We start from the raw sequence: 22,429 nt of genomic DNA, 5'->3' as shown, positions 1-22,429 counted from the left end.
TTCCTTATTGTCACCTAGATTTGAATGAAGAGAGAGCCTGATTTTAGATATGACATTACCCTCTGGTGGCTTCTCATTTATCATGCAAGTTTTCTTTATGTACCTCTAACCCACCAGCTTCCTGGGTTTGAGAATGTGAAAGGAAAAGATGTACTGAGTCAGTAGAAATGTAGTCATCCTGGTTTACAATGTCATTTCCCAACCTGTATTCATAGATTCGTGTTTTCTTTGATATTTGAGATTCAGGAAATATACAGCACCAGCCACACACTCTAAAGCTGAAGAGGGAAGAAGAGGGAACCGATGTGAAGTTGTATTGACTATCTTTATACAATCCCAGTGGAGTTGGCTGGAAGGACCTGCTTAGCAGTTGTGCTGTACCTTTTCCAAAATGAGAAGAATGTTTCCCCTAAGTCTTGGTAGCATGTTTATTGTCAAGGAGTTGTACTGCTACACTGCTGGAGTTTCCGTTACTCCTTTGCTCATCCCTGTTGTGAGAATAAGGAAAGATCATGTTTGGGCTAATATACCTTGCTATTTCTTTGCCATCTTATTACTTCACAGATAATTACTTTTTTTTCCCCCAAAGCTCTTGATTCTCAAATCATCTGTCACATTCTTGCTAGAGATTTGCAAACAGGTGGTTGGTCTGACTGAAGACCACAACCCACAAAATAGTAGGATCCTCCAAGAATTTAGACTGGAAGATATCTCTGGAGATCATGTAGTCTAACCACCTGCTCTGAAAGAGGTTAGTTTCAAAGCTAGAGCAGGCTGCTCAGGACCTTATTGAGCTGAGTTTTGAAAAACTTCAGGGACAGAGACACCACAGTATCTCTGAGAACCTGTTCTGGTCCTTAACCATCCCCACAACGAATTTCTTTCTAACATCCGATCAGAATTTCTATGATTGTAACTTGTGCCCTGTGCCTCTTCTTCTTTCACTGAACATCTCTGAGAATAATCTGTCTTTTTTTATAACCTCTTTCTTGGTAGTGGAAGACTGTAGTTACATTTCTCATTTTGCCTTTTCCAATCTAAACAAATCTAATTCCCTCAGCTTCTTCTCATATCCCGTGTGCTCCAGCTCTCTGACTATCTTATCAGGCCTCTGCTGGACCATACTGAATTTACGAGTGTCTTTCTTGTGCTGGGGAGAGGAAGGAGGAGAGGCAAAACTGGACACAGTATTTCAGATGAAGCCACACAAGTGCCAAGCAGAGAGGAATAAACATTTCCCTCAACATTCTGTCTCCATTCTTGCTAATGTGATTAGCATTCTGCTGATTTTCACCTCATAATAATCTTAACACCATTAGTAAAAAGTAAAACCGACAACTAAAGTATATTGCAAGCAGAGATCGATTACATTGCCTCAGGTATCTGCAATGGTGAAGAATATGATTAATATATTTTGCAGATAATCTTAGGAAATCCCATGTCCCTTGCTATAGAGGAGGAGAGAATCCTCCTGACTTTCTTTGGGAGGACAGCTTAATCCCAAGAAGTCCTTGCTGTTCTGACCAGGAGAGAGAGAGGTCTGCTTTTCCACTGATCCAAAATCTGACATGGGTTCAACCATGAGCAGGACACCTAGCAGCCATCTTCCAGATTCAGTTTTACTGGATTCATTGGTGTCTTGCCTAGTGTCTTGTTTCTAGCTATAACAATCTTCAGTACTTTAGAGCAAAGTATAAAAACCTAACACCAAAAAATTCTTGAGTGGCGGGAGATAAGTTTCTTCTTGAGTCCCACAGGCAATCAGCAGATGCTGTGATGCTGTGAATCAAAGGATTACTGAAGTATACTTGAGTTGCAAACAGAAAAGTAACATGTATGCTATAGAAAAGTAAGGTGGCTTTGGAAGACATTAAAATATGTGTCCAGAGTAAGAACCTGGCAATGTTAATACCTTTTCTAGTACCCTTTCCCCCACATCTGGGGCAGGGAAGATGCTTCCCTGGCCCCTGAGGCAGGGAAGCCTCAAAACTGCAATTTGTATCCATGTACTTGTTTTTAGAATAGCCTGAATTCATGAACTGCTGCAGATTTTGACCACCTGGTTTCAATTAGATCGTCTTTTTTAGAAGCGTAATTATTGGCAAAATTATAGAGGTATTTTCATGCTAATAACCTTTCTCTTTTCCCCATATTTCAGGGGGCGCAAAGCTTCAAATTTTATCCATAAGCTCGTTCTTAAATGAAAAGGAAATTCATTTGCCAGTGGTGGAGTTTCTCATGTGGATGACTTGCTGTCTTGGGATCATCAAAGGCCTAACCTTTTACTTCCACTACTCTCCATTCTCTTTTCATCAAAGATGTAAAATATTTGGACAGTGGCTTCCTATCAAGGAGTAAAAGAGCTCAGTTGAAGCAATGGAGAACACTTAGACCTGCTCATTGAAATCATGGCCCCATATTATTATTGTTATTATCGTTGCTATTATTTACTGGCTGTTGAACTGTTAGAGAAATAGCACGAAACTAATCCAGAAAGTGGATATGCCACAGACAGCAGCTGTGACACAGATCACAGTATGCTGGGAAATTTAATTCAATGTTCTGGTTTTATGCAATAAGTTTTAATAACTGCATTATCAGTTATGGGGTACCTACCCTGAGATTTACCTGTGAAAGGCCTGTTGCCTCTTCTTTTTTATCACAAGTTTCAGTTTAAAGAATAGCTCTTTTGTCTTACCAAACCATGTAACTGGAACCAGAAGAGAGAAGGCTAAGGTTTAATATATATATTTTTTCTTTTTATCTCTTCACAGTCAAATCTGTACCCCACAGTGGGTCTCCAGACGCCAGGAGAAATAGTCGATGCCAACTTTGGACAGCAGCCATTTGTGTTTGACATTGAGGACTACATGAGGGAGTGGCGAGCGAAGATTCAGGGCACCATTAAGCGGTTTCCCATAGGAGACAGACTAGGCGAGTGGCAAGCCATGCTGCAGAAGTAAGTCGTTGCATTGCTGTTCAGCTTCTTTTGTTCTGATAGGCTTTAAGTGCTTTTTTTTTTTTCATACGTATTTAGAGTTTCTTAGAGCAAAGAACTACCAATCAGTGCATTTTGCTTAAATGTAATATGCATTGCTCTACCTTGTTTTGCTATTTAATTGCCCTGCCTCTGTAGAAGACTGCTGTTTAAAATTTTAAAGGATATGGGAGAAGTTTTCAGCCAATGACTCTGCAAAAGCTTGCAAGAATGGAAGATCACACAGTCTGAGAAGATGCACTGGGAAAGGGGGAGTGGAGAAGAAGCCATAAGAATTCTATATTGTATGAAAAAAAGTTATGACATAAGTTAGCTGAATACAGAAATGAAAGAACAAAGAATGGCCTAAATCAAAGGCTGTCAGACTAAGCCAAACTGAAAACACAATAGTGGCCCTTTATACTTTTCTGAATCCTGAATGCCATCTCTGATCATCCCATTCCAAGAGGATTGAGAGGACTATAGCAGGTTCAGTCAAGACAAGAATTATCAAGGGTCAAGAGTATCTTCAGTTTGAATAAAGACAATGCGGAATAAGGCTCCACAGCCTGGAGGAGGTAACTGAGGGAGATGGACAGTATTTGTGTGTCAGTCATTTATGCCCTGAAGAGTGAGACAAGAGTGATTATTCACTGTTTCTCAAAACAAGAATTAGAGAACAAAGATCTCTGGGCTTTTCTTTCTCTCTTTTTTTTTTTTTTTTTTTTTTTTTTTTAAGAAAATTAAATACTTCTTCACAAATCTTCACAAAGCACATGATTAAAGTGTGGGACTTCCTGCTGCAGGAAATTATAGTGGTCTAAGAATAAATAAATTTTAAAAGATACACATTGAAACATTCACACTAATTCATGGAGGCTGTTCCGTTGTTATATTTTACCCCCCCCCCCGAATTTGTAGCTATTACTCTGTCTCAGCTCAGTGAACTGCTGATTACTGCTATTTAATTACCACAGATAACTTTCTGCCCTTTTTACTATATTCTTTCCCTAAACGCTTGTCACTATCTCCTCCAGGAGACTTACATGCAGTAACAATTGGATCGATGTGACCATTCTTGTTTTCTGCCAGTCTTGTATTAGTCATTTGCAGATAATTAGGCTGACCAACAAAGACTCTGAAGAACACCTAATACTAATACCTGTTTTCAAGCAAATTAGGAGCCTGTAGGAGAGTCTGTAGGCCAACAGAGAATTGAAGTATAAAAAGGGGAAGGTATATACCTTGGGGAAGGTAAGACCACAACAGAGAAGTTAAATGAATTCTTTGCCTGTGTGTTTAGTGTGGCAGAAAAAGGATAATTTGTCATGCTGGCACCCTTCTTTCTGAGGGACTCGACAGAGGATATGTTTGGGATTGAAGGTGAGCTTCTGGCTGTGGAATGAAGTTTCTCTCTGGAGAAACCTTTGTCCAAGAGGAGGAGAAGGTGTTGCATGTGATGTCATGTTTCATGAAGAGTTTCAGAAGAGAAGCAGCGAGCAGTGGGCTGAGAGAAACTCAATGTCTGTCTTGGATAAATTTGTAGGGATGCTACTGAGGGTATGTTTTCTGAGCGCATGGAGAAATAGGATGTGACCTTTATGAAGGGGAGCCGGCAGACCTGTAGATAAGGTTCTTGGGCTGCTGTCTTTGTCTTGGAAGTCCAAAAGACTTTTGGGATATTCCCTTGCTATGGAGATTGGGGGGAACTATCCTGATGTGGATAAAGAAAGAGTTGTTAAAAAGAGCGGAGAGAGAGAGAGAGATTCTCAGAGTGGCCATAGAGTTCTGCTTGGATGTGTGTTGGTGTCTGTACTGTTAAGCACATTCAGAGATGAGTTGGAGAAGGCATTGAACAGTCAAATGACACAGTTTGAAGATACCGAGGCTAGCAAAGTGAAAGATTGTTGAGAGGAGTGACCTTCCAAAGGTGAGTGATCAGTGTGATCAGGCAGTGAGATGGCAGAGTCTGCACAATAGAAGGAGATCAGTGCATATGGGTGGAATGAATTGTAACTTTACAGATAGACTGACAATGGGCTTTGAACTGACTGTGACTCTTCAGGAGTGAGATCTTTGGGTTATGATGAATTATTGCATTCAAATATCAGCTCATTTTTTGGTAGTGAGCAGAAAAAATGGAATACTAGGATTTATAAGGGGAAAAATAGAGGACAAAAACCATCTTGTAACTGTGTTACAGTGTGAACTATGTAACTGTGGAGTACCCCTAATTTGAATACTCTATGATGTTTGGGTTCTTTAATCTCCAGAAGTACCTAGTAGAGGGGAAAAAAGCATGGAGAAAAACAGAATTTGCAAAGGTATGGAATGACTGTTAGGCAAAAGACAATTATACTGTCCCTTGGCATTGGAAGGAGATGGTTTTGAGGGGTAGTTCAGAGGTTTACCAAAAGTCTTGAATAGCCTGGAGAAGGTGACAGAGGAACCAAACTCTTTTTCCTAGTGCAAGGACTAAAGGGCATCAAATTAAGTTAACAAGATGGCAAGTTCAGAATAAGCTAAAGGACTTTTTTTCGTATAGCAATTACTTAAAGCTGCAAGATTCTCTACCACTGAATACTGTGAAAACTACACAAATTCAAAAAGTGGCTGGACAGGTTAGTAAAAGAAAAATCTATCAGGGGCTGTCACGACTAGAGATACCACCTGTAGGACAAAGTCTCTGGCAAATCAGGGAAGCTGGAAGGATTTTGTGGAGAAATATTGTTTCATACAAGTCTTTGTTCCTTTATTTTATTCTAGGCATTTCTTTTTGCTAGTTGGAAGGTTACAAGATATTGGGCTAACTGGATGATTGGTTCTTGTTCAGCGTGGATGCGCTTAGAGTCTTAACGTTCTGACATACTAGATTGTTGTCTGTATGAGGTCATTACGCTTTCCGTAAAACATCTTGACAGGCTGTGGAGAGAGTTAAGGATCTGCCTTTGGAAAGATTGCTTAGCACTCCTTCTTTCCCCCTCTCCCCCCCCTCCAAAAAAAAGGGGGGGGGGGAGGAGAGAGAGAGAACAAAACAGTGAAGAGCTTCATTGATATTTCAATGGAAACACTTAAATGCTTAGTTCTTAGGGCACAAAATGCACCTTATTCAGTGAAAAGTACACACCCTGCATTTTGGAACATCAAACCACCTATACTGGGTCAGAGTACTGGTCCATCTAGCTTTGTTTTATGAATATGTCAATAGCATAGGTTCTTGTGGGACTCCAACATTTTCCCTCCCTGGGAAAACTAACCATTTTTTTTCTCGTTTTATTATTTAACTGAGTATTTAGCTGTGTTAGGACCTTCCATCCTATCACATAGTAGCATAGTGTTTTTGAGAGCCTTTGCTGAAAGATTCTGCAAAATACCTTTGGACAACGAAGTAGTCTGTACCAGCCAGATCTGTATTCTATGTATTTCCTGATTCCTTTTCAAAATTTCACCTTCTGCTGCAGTAGGACCAGTGTAGACTGTGTGCTGGAGTTGTAGTGGTTGCTGATGCTCTTCATATCTCCTTTGGGATTATTTCTAAAAATCAGCATTATGTTTTACATCTTCCTCCTCTTCCTAGGCAGTTTTAAGCAATTTTAACATGGGGCTTATACCTCATGTTAGCAGTCTAGCTGTTTCATCTTTAGAGCTTTTAGGCCAATATTGTCTGTCTTGTGGCTTTGGTAGGATTGTTTGCATCTTACTTGTTCTGTAACTCTGCAATTAAGCATCATGAGTAGACTCACCTTCCCTTCAAAGATTTTCCTCCCTGACAAATCCTGAAAGGCTTAATCTTAGAGAAGCTGTCTCTAGGGAAAACTTGCTATAGGGAATGCCTCTCTTGAGGGAAGAGGAAGAATTATTGTAGCATCATTTTTGATCTGTGTTGTGCTTCTAGATAAGCCATCGCAAGAGAGGCTGATTAAGTGCTTCAAACCTCGAAAGGGAGACAAATGGACAACTAGTTTTCTTTCTTATAGTCTTGTAGGAGCTCTAATCTTTTTAGGTCTTACCATGAAGAATCCAGGTAGGAGTCATATGAAACTTGAGATCAGCTAGTAGGGTTGACTGTGGGAGAAGGAACTGCATGAATCCCTATTTCTGGTAATGCAGGAGGATTCAACATTGTTCATTTGAGAGTCTAAATGATTGCATGCCAGAAGGAGGAGAGATGTACCTAATGTATATAGAGAAGTGTGCAGTCAATTTTGCTTTGTAGAAGAAAAGCAATAGACAGTTTAAGTCTCTCTCAGCCAGAGAGGTCATGGTGGTGGCAGAGAATCACCAGTAGATGCAGCACACAGATTGGTGCTGTTGGAATATCTTGAGAGCAGAAGTGCCGAAATTACAAGTATGGTTCCTATATGGTAAAAGCTATTACTTTTGCCTTTGATTAGTTCAACTGTCTGGGACAAAAGACGAATCACAGGACATCATGGGTTTCTGGAAGGTGTTTTTGTCTGCATGAACGTGTCACGTAGCTGACATTGGAGAGCAATAATGTTCCCCTAGAACTTCAGGAGAGGTATCCTCAGATGCAAAAATGCTACCGAATAGAGAGTATACAACATTTTGCTATAGTAAGTAGTTGACTAATCCAACTGATAAGTCATTGCTGAAAATCTTGACCAGCTTATTACACTGCTCTGTACCAACACAGAGGACTTTTCTGTGATACTAGGGACAGAAGGACCACAGGGAGGAACTCAGTTTTCCCATGGCTTTGTAGAACATTTAAATCCATGCAGCAGTGAGCCCCTGACTCTGGCTGCTGACTTAAACTGAAATGAATGTTGGCCTTTCCTGGCCAGTTCTTGCCAGCCTGGATTGGTATGCTCAGTGCTTCAGCCTAGCTGCACCAGGGCCATCTGGTTGCTGTGCTTGACAGTGAGACGTGTGTGTTCTATCAAGCCTGTTTATACTGTACTACATCTGTATGTGGGTGCATCTTGGAATAAGAAGATTTGCAAAGGGCATGTCTTGTACAGACAGTGATCAGAAACAGTTCTGCAGTGATTCCTGGGCAAGTTTTAAAAATTGGAAACCTGCTTGCAGTGTTAGACACTTGGAAGTTATTGCAGACTCCTAAAATACTTCTTTTCTGTATTGAAATGACCAAGCCTGTGTTTGGAACCACTTCCTGACTGGGCTGAATATATACGAGCTTCACTGTTAAAAGTCTATTTTGGGATTAATCACTAGAAGCTTTGAAACACTGGGATTTCAGGTTTCATTGAAGCCCAGTTAGCATTAACATTTACCTGACATATCCTGAGAAGACACTGAAGTAAATGCTTCAGAGATTGGCTATTCAGAAAGACATATTGTTGTGTTAATTTTCTGACAATGATTTCCTTTTTTTCCTCCACTTAACATTTTATGGAAACACAACTTTAAAACGTGTTCATGTTTTAAAAGCAATGCTAACAGTCCACTCCTTGTAAATTTACAGTCCACTCCTTGTAAATAAGCAGATGAAAAGGTCTGTGAATGTGTAGAATTCATAAGCAGATTCAATTATCAATTGAATAATTGCTGACAAAACAAGTGATAAAAGGAAAGTGATTCAGCACCAGAAAACTTTTTCCAGATCTACCTGAAAACCATAAACATCTCTGAGTTTTGAATTTCCTGTTTGTATGGGAGGAGGAATCTGCATCTCTGTTGCTAACAGGTTGCTGGCAGTAACACAGTGCAGATCTCTCCCAAATACTCTTGGACAGCGGTAATTATATAAGTACTGTCTGTTTTCTATGTATTGTATGTTATGAGGACTTTTTTATTATTATTTTTTTTGCTTATTGTCGTCAGTTGCCAATCTTGTAGATTAGCACTGTAGCACTGTCTAGACCCCAAAGTAGAATCCTGATTATGTCAGAGTTTGGTCACTGAAATTGCAACTTCTGTCATATTGATGTTTTTTTCTCCAGTCTGGTTACCGTATTTTACTAATGCCTGTACTTCTGTTTATATTTTTTTATTTTCTAGTATGGTTTCTTCCTATTTGGTTCATCATGGGTACTGTTCAACAGCAGCTGCCTTTGCCAGAATAACAGACACTACAATCCAGGAAGAGCAGACCTCAATAAAGAATAGACAAAGTAAGTCTCTTGGGCAGCTGTTCCCAAAGTGTAGCATGCTGACTACACATTACCTTCAGGACTCTGTGGTGCTGTAACCACAGGAGATCTAGAAGTGAAAGTGGCTAGGTCAATTTATTTCTGTTGGAACATGATGGGAATTACAGAAACATAGTTTTGATGGTAAAATTATGTTTTACATGGAGATACAGAGAGTGGGGAAACAATCCCATGCTGTAGTTTAATCCCCAGATCCAATGAGAGTACTAGCAGATTCTTCCTCATTTTCACATTTTTTTTCTCCTCTTAGTGCATCATAAACAAAATGTGGAGGTCACTCAGTTCTCCGTAGTCCTTGCACAAGGGCTGTAAGTGGGGAGCTATGCGAGAACTTCTTTCTGTAACTGCTCTGGCCATTCTTGTTGGTCTGTCTTGTGGGTCATTTGCTTTCCTTTTGCTTTCAGGAATACAGAAGCTAGTATTAGCTGGCAGGGTGGGAGAGGCTATAGAAGCCACCCAACAACTCTATCCTGGCCTCCTAGAACATAATCCCAACCTCCTCTTCATGTTAAAGTAAGTATGAATAGCCTTATACTTCCTACTCACAATACAAAGGCATTTTCTAAGGCCAAGAAATTTAATTCCTATCCAGTGTATGGGACTTCTGCAAGCAGTAACTAAGGAGACATCATTGGAGAGCATCCTGGCTTTCATGCTCCCTTTTTTCTTTCTTCCTTCCTATGAAATCAGGTGTCGGCAATTTGTGGAGATGGTGAATGGAACAGACAGTGAAGTACGTTGTTTCAGTGCCCGCAGCCCCAGATCCCAGGACAGTTACCCCGGGTCCCCCAATTTAAGTCCTAGACGTGGATCAAACAACTCACATGTTCATAGTACTGGTAAGTGTTTTTCCTCTATCTCCTGGTGAGAGGAGTGAGTGCTAAAGATGGGCTGCTGTATAATCACCTGCTACTTTTTGTGCATTTTTCTGTGAAATACTCCCCATTTTTCTGATTACTAGCTGAAATGTCATACTGTTATCATAGGTGTGTCTATGCTGTTATGGAATTGGTCTTGCATTAGTTACTCTCCACAAACAATTGTCTGCAGAGCAGATTTTAAAGGCAGTTTTCTAGTGTAGCTATCATGTGACTCAGTGTTTCACAGAACTGTAAGCAGAAGCCTGGAAAAGAAGCCTGTCTCCTGTACCTTGAGGTCTGCAAGAGAGAATTGTTTTTGTATAGAGGCCTTTCGATCTGAAGAACTGCCACCACCTCCTCAGTCTGAACAGAATATGCACTGTTGTGGCCCACTGGGCAAAAAAGTTAGTGGGATGTCTTGCATAAGAGGTCCTTCTCCCATGGACCATATCTTACAAGCTCTGGACATGTGAAAAGGGAACGATTCTATTCCTGCAAAACCCAATTCTGAAACATCAACTCTTTGCAATTTGGGGAATAAAACTTTAGGAGCTGAAGCAGGAAGAGCAAAGTGAACAAGGAGACACAAAGTATGTTTGCTAGGTAATTGCTGATTCAGGCTTTGAAGACAGAATGGGCTAAGCAGTCTGACCTGGGGAGCCCCTGACAACATTTTGTGTGACTTCACTGATCCTTGAGCTACTTGCAGTCTTCTAAGTATGTTTACTTGTACTTCTGCTGCTATCTGTGAAAAGCTCTGGATATGCAAACTATACAAACATTTAAGGGAAAGGAAGATGATTATTGAAGTACCTCCAAGCTGTCACCTTCCCAAACCAGTATCTTTATTTTCCTATATTGTGTTGCAGAAACCATTGCTACATTTCTTTGACTAGGTAGTCAGAATGTCTGTAGATGGAGCTAACTGCATGTGCCTGTAGAACCTCTTGATAATATATATTTTCAACCGAGAAATGCTTACATAAGAATAGCTGCAAAGGCAAGGCAGCATTCATGTACGTTTGTCTTCATAAGCTGGACACAGACTTCCACAGCTCTCCCTGTCAGAACTTTGTGCTTTCGAGATAATGATATTTTCTTCAGTCGATGTTTCAAAGAATAAACAGGGCTGTTGTGCGCAATCTGCTGCATGTTTTTTTCTGTCATTGAAATATACAAAATGACATGTGTTGTGTGAGTGTGTTGTGTTTTGCAATGATAAAAATATGAATAAATTCCCAAGCTATAAATCTAACTGTGGAATCAGCTGATGAACTTGAATCTAACACTGTCAGTCCTGGAGAAACAGCTGTGCCAGGTTGGATCATCTAGTGTAGTATCCTGTACTCAATATTGGTTGCCTAAGGATCAGGGCAAGCCATTAGTGATGTTTTTCCAAAATATTCTTCGAGCTTCTAGTGATTGGCAGTTGTCTTGGCTTTTAGTAGCCTATGTAAATTTAGCTAGCCGTTTTTGAATCTGTGCAAAACATGCAGTAACTACCGAAAGTTTATTTTGTGTCCTGTGGCAGGGAATTCCACAGCTTGATAGGTACATGTTGCATGTGGGATTAGATCAGATTTCAAGCCTGACTTGCCTTTCAGTGATGTTGGTTACTGCTGAATGAAGAGGGTCAGCCTGTGATTTTAAAAGAATTGTTGTTAACTGCTGAGTACTGTGTAAATCAAGTGTATCCCTAATGTAAGGTGAGTTGTGAAAGGCCTGGAAAGTTCTTCTGCTTTTAGCGTCCTCCTTGTGGCCCAGTTTTCTCCCTTTGCAGTTTCATTGTAAGGAGGAAAACTTGGGTTTATGAGAGAAGAAAAGAGTTTGTAAACATGAGATTTGCACTTCATATTTCAGCAATGATTTCTGTGTTTTTCTGAGCTGGTTCTGCTGATCTCTTATCAATTTCTTATGCTTGCTTAAGCTCAGATGTTGCTGGTGCACTATGGGTTAATTGAATACCATTAAATTGAATAAGGATGAATCTTAAATTAAGATCTGCAGTCTTACTTTGCTTCCTTTGGGGCTGTCTTCTCTTGCTAAATTGCTGACTTCACAGTAGAGTGATATAATCAGTCTGGTCTCATTTTTCCCTTCCTTCTTGGCTTTTAGGAGCAGATAGTCCAACCTGTAGCAATGGAGTCTTGTCCACAAAAATCAAACAGAGCTGTAGTAAATACCAAGCACTGAGTTCATCGTCTTCATCTTCCTCTTCATCTTCCCCCTCATCTGTGAACTACTCTGAGTCCAATTCTACAGATTCTACCAAATCTCAGCAGCATAGTAGTACGAGTAACCAAGAAACCAGGTATTTTTTTACTTTCTTTGTTGATACCTGAAGTGGGTGAAATGGTGGGAAACAACTCAGTCTGCTTTTTGAAAAGCCATCAGGGCATCTGCCCTGCTTTTCTGAACAGCAGAGTAATACTTTGTCACTACAAGGTCCCCGCTCCAAGCAGAGACAGGTCTGTCTCTGTTCCCTGTTCTGGCTTGGGCTGTGGAGGCTATCTCATAAGGAATAATAAGGATGCTCTTGGTTCAAACACCAAGCTGTCCTATTGAACTGATGCCATCAGTGCCCCACACGATGGTTTGCCCAGGAGCTCTGTCTGTTTGTGTTGCTGATGCAGCAGCTGGTGGATTATGCTGATGTTTAGCTCACCTGCCCTTTAGAAGGTGAAGGAACTGCTCAAGTGATTACAGGATTTGAGAATTGTCCTCTTCTTGAGTGGTTTTCCTGGACTACCTCTATTTGTTGCCCAATTGCTTTGAGGCGAGCTTCTGAACCAGTGGTAATTTGTTGCATATTTGTGACAGCAGATCAGACTTAGCCTCTCTTCTCCAAGAAGCTGTAGGCAGTCCAAGGAGAGCAGAGGATAATTACTGCTGCATTTACTGGAGTGTGGAGTATATGAAGAAGTGATGAGAACTGAGCTCCCTTTGGGCTCACTTTTCAGGTTGCTGTTGCAGAGCTGTCTGGGGGCTAACTGGAGCAGAGGAAGTCTTTGTAATTAGTAGGGTCTCTTGCTAGTTGCAGCTGGCATTTACTCTTTCTGTATTGCACTGAACAGTTTGCAGGACAATTTGTAGTCTCTATCTTGATCTCCCAAGAGGCATACTGCATGTAACTGAGTGAGAAACACCTGTTTGGGCTCAACGAACTGCCTTCCAGAATCATCTGGTAATGCTGGATTTATGCTGAGTGTTTTTGAAATGTGGAGCCCAAGTTACAGCAAGATTGTCTTATCATTCAGTTTTGAGTTAATCAGCAATCTCATGCAGATAACTGTCTTCAGTATTTAAACCTAGAATCCTTATATGTTCTGTGTTGCCCTTTTTGTAAGGGTTGATGGCTTATCATGCTATCTTCAGCCAAGATTTCTCTCCTGTTTGTTTAGTATGTTATCTGTTGTCTGGCTGCTATTCACTGCTCCAGAGGTGACTGCTTCCTGAAATGAAAGTTTATAAGCACTCTGCACTTGTCATTATGATATGCATTTTCAGAATAGAAACCTGTTTCATAAGGTGCCTCCTGAAGTCCGCAACAAGTTTTGCTATACTGAGTTAGACTATCTTGTTCTCTGCAATCTGTCTGGCACCTGATTTGGTTTACTGTCTATTGCTGGGCATCATTTGTCATCTGAGCTCTTCATTTCTTTCCTTTCTAATTTAGACATCTGGCCTTTCTTTCCTTCTTTTACCTCAGTGACAGTGAGATGGAAATGGAGGCTGAGCATTACCCCAATGGAGTCCTGGAAAACTCATCCACCAGGATAATGAATGGCACCTACAAACATGAAGAAATCCTACAGACAGATGAATCCAGCATGGGTAGGGCCTAACAGGCAGGATCTCTGTTGCCCTGTTGCACAGAAAGTTGAAGGGGTAAAGGGTAATAGAAAGAGCTGGTATCAGGAATTAAAGATATGATTGGATTGTATGAAGGGGACCTTTTGGGTCTCTTTCGCAGCCCGGGTGAATGAAGTTCTCAAGATATCTAACTCACAGGGAACGTGAATCTGTCTTAGAATTAAAACTAGATTTGGATTTTTGTAGTCTCAGAGAAGCTCTGATGTTGTTGTGGAACAGGGGAATCAACAGGAGTCAAAGGTTTGTTTAGTACTGGTCATGAATTCCAGCCCAGAGTAGTCTTGGTGGTTCTACCAGCAGAGGAAAAGAATTAAGCTATGAAAAGCTGTCTGATTCCCCATTTCAAAATGTCCCCAACACAGTGTGGTCAAATCACAGTCATCTATGACTGTCCTGTTTGTGAGTGCTTTAGCTGAGAGGGAGAGGATATCTCAGTTGCACTCCCTCTGAAACTGGGAATTCGTCCACTTCCGATGCGTCCTGTGGCTAGCTGACACTGGGAAGCTGGTATTGTGGGTATCTAGGACAGAAAGTTTTTAGAGTCCAGCATTTGTTAGACCAGGGATTTGGGTGTTGTATGTGCTGTATTACACACATATAAAGGCAACAGAGCTAGAGTAGCAACCTCCAGTGACTTTATTAGAAGACTTGATTTGAGGACAGTCCTTGACCATTAAACAAACTGAGTTCAAGTTTTGCCATGTACCAAACAGATGCCATAAAAAACCCTTCTGGCTCTTGTGGCGCATGACTTAAAAAAACCCCAAAACTTCCACTTGCATAAATGCATGAATTTAGAACAAGGAGCACCTGTCTGCTCATGAAGGGGGAGCAATTTATGGCTAAGAATAGAGCAGCATGACACAGAGTGAGCAAAGGTGGGGAATGAGAGACGATTCTCTACTGTCTTTCCTCTAGAAGACAACTGCCCTCAGAGACAACTTTGTGGAGGGAACCATGCTGCCACAGAACGAATGATCCAGTTTGGACGGGAGCTGCAGACGCTGAGCGAGCAGCTTTGTAGAGAATATGGGAAGAATACAATGCACAAAAAGATGCTTCAGGTAAGTGAGCTATAGGCTGCATCACAGCAGTTCTCTGGGCTAAGACTGGAGTTGTAGCTTCCCTTGTAGACCTATAGGTGGTGCCTACTAATGCATCTGGAGAAGAGGAGGGAGCCAGTGTGGGAATTAGGAGGTCAAACTGAGTTAACATGAAGCATCTAGACCCAGTTCTCAGTGCAGGAGAGAGGAAGTGCAGCTCCTGCCTGCCTTCTTGAGGCAACTGCGTGCTTCTCTCCAGGTGAAATTCCATCTGCTTTCCTGTCCTGACTCTCTTGCGAGGTAGAGAGGACACTCTCTTGATCCACTCTCTTGATGACCTAGTGGGCAGATGCTGCCAAGAGGAAAAGGGCCATTTCTTTTCAGAAGATAGGCACCTGTCACCTTGGTGGTTGCAGGAGGTGCCTTGGCTGACAGATCTGGTGTTTTTTCTGTGTATTTGCATCATATGTGACCTTACTGTGCCTTTTTGTTCTCTCTCACAGGATGCATTTAGCTTGTTAGCTTACTCTGATCCTTGGAACTGCCCTGTTGGTCAACAGCTGGACCCAATACAGAGGGAACCTGTGTGTGCTGCTCTTAATAGTGCTATATTGGGTAAGATCTGGCTTCTATGTGAGTGCTACGTACGGGACATACCAGCTCTCAGAGGCTGTCCTGTGGCAGGCAAGCCTTTGAGTATTATGAAAACTTTGGAAATATTTGTCTTTAGCTTTTGCCTCTCTTTCAATTGTTGGGGACTGAAACAGCCAGGAGGGTAGTGATGTAGGAAGACAGGCTGGAGGGAAGCCTCTACAGAACAAATGCTCCTGATCTGATCTCCTTTTGGCTCCTTTCCTTGACTCTTCCTCAGTGCTGTTTCTGAGGATTCTCCTCAGCAGTTTCATCCTATGCTTACTGAAGAAGCCAAGATTTCCTCAATGCATTTTCTGCTCCTCTTCCTTCTTGCTTTGAATCCATCTGAATCAGTTTGCTGATGTGAGCAAGGCCTCTTTCTAGGTTGCTTGAGTTGTCAGAGAGCTGTCCTGATATCTTCCTGCTCTCTGATAAGGAATGCAGTTGCTCTATTGTAGTGGCTCATAAGTGAAGTAGGTTTTCTTTAGTGTTGGCCCTAAAGCCGAGGAGGACATGAATTCCAGTTACTTCGAGCTCTTTCTGATTATGCAGAGTTAAACGTTATGTAGGGTCTGTCTTCCCTTCCAGCCTAGTCTTTGCACATTTCCATCATGTGGTATGTCTGTTGGAGCTCAGAGCATTGCTGCTAGTGTTCCATGTTGGAACCAGCACTGTGTTGATAATCCAGCCATGTTGCTCTTTCCCTTCTGGTTTTAATTGTGTTGAGAGGACTGTGCTCTGTGTTGAAAACTGTCTATAGTGTGGTTTTCTTCAGCTAGTGAGACAGCTGCTCTTTTTCTGATGAGCTTTGTTCTTTGTGTAGCTAGATGGGCCATGGTTGGATACAAGTTTGAGCAGTCCCTTGCCCTCTTCGGTATTGTCAGAGTTGGCTGTTTATGCCTGCTCTTCCATTTTACTTACGACAAGCATGGTGTTTGACAAAACAGCCTTTGTCATTACTCTCCTACAGGGAGCCTGGTGTACTAAAAGCAGCAGTTTTCCCCCAATGGAAGTTTTATTCTTGTGATCAATGAGCTCTATGTTATTGCTGACCCTCCTGCCATCTTCAGCAGCTGTAGAAAAGCCCTTGGTGGAAAAATGAGTATATTAATAATAAGATTATGACCTGCACCAGGCTGCAAGAAAGGGATTGTTTCTTTCCAGCCAGTCCCATGGGTCCTGTCCCCAGACCCTGCCCATGTCCTATCATTGCTCATGTGACTTCACAGGACATTTCCCAGCTGTGTTTAGCTCAATCCACCCACAGCTGGCCAAACACTCTCTACTTGTCAGCTTCTTTGTCTCATAAACCCATGTTTGAATGACCTCTTTTCTGGTGGATTTGTGTGCCTCATATTGAGTGTGCAAGAAGGAGAGTTAGAGTTTGTCCTCTGGGGGAAGGAAGAGCTTGATGAGCAAATCTGTGAAGATTCGTGCTCTGTATTAATAAAGGAGTAGAAATGATATGATTTGGGGAGGAGTGTTCCTTTTCCTGATGGTCAGCATGGCCAGCTGTCCTGCAGGGTGGCTGGTGGCTGGATTTGGTGTCTGGACATGCTTTGTCACACAGGTCACGAGGTGCCTCGTCTAGCTCATCTGAGGATGTGTAGCAAACATGAAGTTGAAAAGAAGTTGTGACCATAGAGTTTTCTGGGTCTTGGACTATAGCCTAGACCTGGACAAATGGGAGAGGGAGAGGCAACTTCAGTACTTGGGGCCAAGTACTCCTGTCTTTCCTTCCTCTTCTAAGTTCTATTCTCTCAGACTTGGAGGATTTTCTTTCAGACACTGAGGCAGCAGAAGCTGCATTGCTTTTTTTCTTGTTCTGGCCCCCACAGTAACTCTTTTCAAAGATCCTGTTGAGCTGTGGCCCCAGGTGGGACATGTCCTGGGTGGGCAAGCCTGTGTAGGGTTTGTGGAGGAGCATCAGTGTGCCCCAGCTTTACTCAGGAATAACTTTCCTCCAGAACCAGTGCATCCTGGTGGGGATGCTCTGCTTGGTGCCCGTGTGGGATGTAGAGGGACCCATGTGCTAATGAGCAGCCATGCAGCCAAGGTGCCTCTTCTGAACAGATCTCTTTTTTTTTTTTTTGCCCCCACAGAATCTCAGAACCTGCCAAAGCAGCCCCCACTGATGCTTGCCCTGGGCCAGGCCTCGGAATGCTTGCGGCTCATGGCTCGTGTGGGCTTGGGCTCCTGCTCCTTTGCCAGAGTAGATGACTATTTGCACTAGCCACCAGAGCAAGATGGAGTTGACGTCCCTGAGTGCTGCCCTTCACCCTCCGTTGCTGCCACTACAACACCATCTCGTCTACAGCCTGACCTCCCTGGCCACGAACAGCTCCTCCAGCATGCATGTGCATATGCGCGCACACACACACACACACACACACACACACACAGAGCCTGTGAAAGGATTGAGTTGTTTCCTCACTACATAGCTGTTCCTGACCCCGGGAGTAACTGGCAGATTTTATCTGTCTCCCTGCTATTGCTGTGGCTCCAGCAGCATTCAGTATTTTGCTGATTATTCTAATATAGCGCTTCCGATGTAGGGATTTCTCTTTATTTTGATTTGAGTTGTTTATGATGGATCCACCAGTATTTTATCTGGAGAGTTTGCTGAGCTGGTTTCTGCTGATACACTGAGGAAGCTTATCAAGTTGGTGACAGCTTGTTCTTTTCTTCCCTTCTCCCTCCATCTGTGCACATACAGCATCATCTTCTGTACTAATTGCCTGAACTGTTCTTGCAGTGGCAGATTGGAGGGATTTTTTTTTTTATTTGAATCCTGTTTATTAAAAAGGTCTCTTCCACCTCCACAAGGTCATGGATGTATTTATTGCCCACAGCCCCAGTTTCAGCCACACACATCATACGTCACCCCAGGAGACCTGGTGAGTTGTGTCCTGTCATGCTAGTGATGGGAATTGGAGGAGCTTGGTCTTTCAAGGTACAAGCCTCGCTAAGAGCACAGGACTCTCAAAACTTTGCATGTGGGAGAAATCTTGACATTGCTTGTGTAGTCCTTGTTAACAGCTACAATGTTAAAGCATGTCATGCCCTCTAAAAAGGGGGTAGATCAAGGTCTCACATCAGCTGAAGGGCAGGGCTGACTAACTGGAAATCATCTACCACTATATTGGTAGGAGCAGGTCATGTTAGCCTGTAAGAAAGAGTCATGGGTGCTGCCAGACTGGGTTGTCAGTTTTTGTGTTAAGCCACAAATACTTCTCTCCTGTCTATAGGAGGGCTCTTTCACTAGGACTCAGTAATAGTATTTGCTAGTCCCCCGATGTAACACTGACCTAAATGGGCACCTCTCAATTATAGAAGTCTCTTGAAAACACTGGTCTGAACTGTACTCTTTCCTTGGAGGTCGCAAATGCTAAGGTCAGGCTGTGGGTCAGGGTAGGTACTAGCTTTGTAAGATCTGATACATTCAGGAGGGAGCAGCAATGTTTTTGTAAGGATTCTTAAGATAATGATTTCAGTTTCAGGTCCAAAAGTGACTGGCAAGGGTGTATGGGTGGGTAACCTCAAAGTGCAACAGACTAATGAATCATCACTGTTGTATGTATCAGGCCCGGGGATTCATTAAAGTTATGCTAAGGTTTTTGTATTCAAACTGTCTGCTTATAAGTACTTGTAACTGATGAGGCTATATATCAGGACTGTACACTTTGCATCCTGCAGCTTGTACTATTATGAGACTTAAGGATGGATGTGGCTGCACAAGAGGAATCATACTGTTGCACCGAAGGAATTTTACATCTGTAGCTGTTGGGAGGATGCAGGGGACCTCAAACCTAACATGTCTTTTTACTACTGTTCTTAACTTTATTTTTTGGAAATAAAGCAACAAGATTGTATTGAGATTTGTTCTTGAAATGGAGGATAGCCTCTGCCAAGACTCCAAGCAGCAAATGAACTTGGTGGTGTGTGGCTTGTCCTGTGACAAGCGTGGTGACCAGTGGGAACAAAACTGTAGTTGTGCAGGGAGGCTTCAGGATACCTCTCAACAGTCGCCCAGATTTTTAAAGATTTTCTTCATTTGCAGACTTCATTTGCAGCTGAAACATAAGTTTTAAAATAAAGGCACAGCAGGGGGACAGTTTTCTCCTGCACTGTAGAACTGGACTGTTTGTGACAGTGCTGGAGGCAAATGGCCATGGCTGTGAATGTGCAGATGGTGTTGGAGGTGGTGGGAAATGCCTATTGCTATCTTTTGGTGAAGGTATATGATGTGTAGAGGCAGTTCTGGAACTGGAATGGTCTAAGGAAGCAGGCAGCATGAGGTTTGTGGTGGAAGGTATAGCTGAAACAGACAAATGCAACTCTGAGTACCAAATCCCTCCTCCTAGGCTTGGATAGAAGTAGAGGATGACACTAAACAGAATTTAATCTTGCAATCTGCTGCTTTTGTTTCAGTTCTAGGGATGAGCTTTTGTGCCTGAAAGCTCCTCTACTTATTTTCAACTCTGCTGGTTGACACCATGAGGAATAATACCAAAACCTGGAGTCCTTATCTTACTGCAACTGCACAGGCACTTTAACTTGATGGACGAGTGTTCTTTATGGAGCCTCTATTGCTGAGCCTGTCACTGCTGCCTAATGTATAACCAGTTCTCAAAAGTGTTCCCAGGGCTGTTGCTGAAACTGAGGCAGCATGTAAACTTCCCCTGCTGGGAATTATTGCTTTAAGTTCTGCATTTCTCAACACAAGACATAGAGCACACTAATGGGCTGATTATGGGTACTTAGGTTGGAAATACTCTAGTATCTGAGTTTTGCCTTTCACATTTGGCTACTTGTACTGTTGGTCATCATTAGCTTGCTCCTGTCTGTCTGCAGTCAAACCTCTCTTTCATCTTTATCTCTTTTGAGTTTTCCTTGGGTTTTTTGCTCCTATTCTGTGATAATTTGTGCTTCCTTGAAGCCAAGTCTGTTCTCTGTCATATACTTATGCCCACTTGGTCTCTTAGAAAAGCAGTGCTGACTGTTGTAGAGCAATTGTTTTTGTTTTAGTTTCTTCTTTGCTACAAATAACTAGGAGATGCTCCTAGATACCTGGTTACTCTCATGCCAAGAAATGTATGAAGGGATGATCTCTCTGGCTTTTCAGGAAGACTATTGCTGTGGTGGAACACCATCTTGCTATTGTATTCAGATTAATGCTGAGAGGCCACAGTCTTTATGATTGCACTTTGCAGGGCTGCATCACTCCTTCTGCCATTAACAATATGCATTACTTAGTGGCAGCAGATCCCTCTAAACTAATCAGCAGTGATGTTCTTCACTTCTCGTACTCAAAGAAAGAGCACTAGGCTGGTTTGTTTTTCCTTTTTCATTTGGCTGGCTTCCTAACTGGCACAAGTGCTGCAATCAATGCACATTAATACTGTGGACTTCTTGTAGGCTCTTGTACCTGGAGTCCTGATTCTGTTTTTTTGGGGGAGTGCCAAGGCTTTTCTGCTATGATGTCACTGTTCTGTGCCCCTTGCTTGTTTGTTCTTTGATTTCAAATATTCTTGCAACTTCACTAGTTGTTTTGTTTGTTGTGCTTAGATCCTGACAAATATTCCTGCTGTTTTATTGTGGACAGTGTGGGGAAGATAAATGTGTTTGCAGTAAGCATGGATGTGTAGGTATAGGCTTGAATCTGTTGACTCCTAGATGAAATTTTGCACTTGGTTCTTCTCAGATTATATTTCAAAGTCCGTGAGTGTCCCTTGCTGCTCCCTGATGGTTTTTGTGTTTTATGTTTGACTACAGTGTCAGCTGAGACTTAATTTGATTTGATGCAGTCACTTTTAAAAATGAACAAAACTAAACTGAATTAAGGTCTTTAATTCTGAATAGGAGCATGACCTTACCAGGGGTTTAATACATTTAAAGAAATCCTTTTATAAAATCGATTTTGGGTTTGTTACTCCCAAGTGCCTCATGATTTGCTCGGAAGCAGATGAATAAACGAGAGAGGCCTTAAGAAGAGCCTGACTGAGATTGTGAGGGGCTACTCGGATAAAACAGTATCACTTCATTTAGCAGCCCTTTGGTAAACCACATACATACTTGTATAGTCTTTGGTAGAAACCAAAGACTAGCTTTGGTATAGTCTGGCTTCCCTCTTTGTGGTGGAGGGATATGGGTCTCAGCTATGGCCCTGCATATAATGCTGGTGGCCTTGGATATGAGACTTTCGTCACATGTAGTTAACACATAAGTTGTCCTGCTGTGCTGGTTTCATATCCTAGAAGAGGAGTTTCCAAAAAACAGCCACAAACTACTCACAGTCCAGGAAACCTTTTTAGTTGTGCAGTCCCAAAAGAGGCTTTCTAATTGTGGCTCTCCTTACCAGAGCAAACCAATTGCTACAGCTGTAACAGCTAAACATCTAGCTCTGCCATAACTGAGTAATCATCTGCTCATTCAGAGGATCTCAGCTGTCAGCTGATGACATGACCAGAGTCATCACCACAAAGCTATAACCTACAGAGTGCTGGGAACACCCAGATGTATACTTGAGACACCTGTCACTTTACCTGCTTTCCTCCAGCTCTGTGTAGCAGCAACAGCCTTTTAGAAGGGTAAAATGTCACAGGAACCTGGTGAAAACCTGCTTTGAAAGGTGGGCATCTGTAGCATGGCACATCATGAGCTTTGTTCTGCAGCCCCATACCCTAACTGTTAAGTAGCCCCTTGAGAATGGTGTTTTGGGAATTCCAGACCTAAAGCCTGAGTTAAAGTCTCCTTCTGTGGTTCTGTGGAGGCAGCTTTGTGGAGCTGAATTATATCACCAGGTTGTTATCCCTATGGACATGGTTTTGCATTTTTCCTACAGGCAGTGAATGAGAACAGCCACACCAACGGTAACATTTTGGAGAACTTTTGAGTGGGATAAGG

The 22,429-nt window shown here is 42.2% G+C and overlaps 1 protein-coding gene across 7 annotated transcripts in view; it reads left to right on the top strand.

The window, feature by feature from the left end:
- The window catches only part of RANBP10 (RAN binding protein 10), a 77,089-nt gene extending 58,741 nt beyond the window's left edge, over positions 1-18,348 (top strand). For 4 of the 7 annotated variants that reach the window (XM_062586221.1, XM_062586218.1, XM_062586223.1 and 1 more), the window contains 9 exons: positions 2,775-2,959; positions 8,963-9,075; positions 9,519-9,627; positions 9,805-9,953; positions 12,090-12,285; positions 13,651-13,808; positions 14,766-14,911; positions 15,394-15,505; positions 17,626-18,348. In XM_062586221.1, coding sequence (XP_062442205.1) covers positions 2,775-2,959; positions 8,963-9,075; positions 9,519-9,627; positions 9,805-9,953; positions 12,090-12,285; positions 13,651-13,808; positions 14,766-14,911; positions 15,394-15,505; positions 17,626-17,756 — 1,299 coding nt within the window. In that variant the 3' untranslated portion in view covers positions 17,757-18,348. The remainder of the gene's footprint in view (positions 1-2,774; positions 2,960-8,962; positions 9,076-9,518; positions 9,628-9,804; positions 9,954-12,089; positions 12,286-13,650; positions 13,809-14,765; positions 14,912-15,393; positions 15,506-17,625) is intronic. The other 3 variants (XM_062586222.1, XM_062586220.1, XM_062586219.1) reach the window with 2 other exon arrangements.
- The last annotated feature ends 4,081 nt before the right edge of the window (positions 18,349-22,429 follow it).

Source organism: Rhea pennata, chromosome 13 (assembly GCF_028389875.1).
Source record: "Rhea pennata isolate bPtePen1 chromosome 13, bPtePen1.pri, whole genome shotgun sequence".
NCBI classification, from domain to species: Eukaryota; Metazoa; Chordata; class Aves; order Rheiformes; family Rheidae; genus Rhea; species Rhea pennata.
This window is presented reverse-complemented; position numbering and strand designations above follow the sequence as displayed.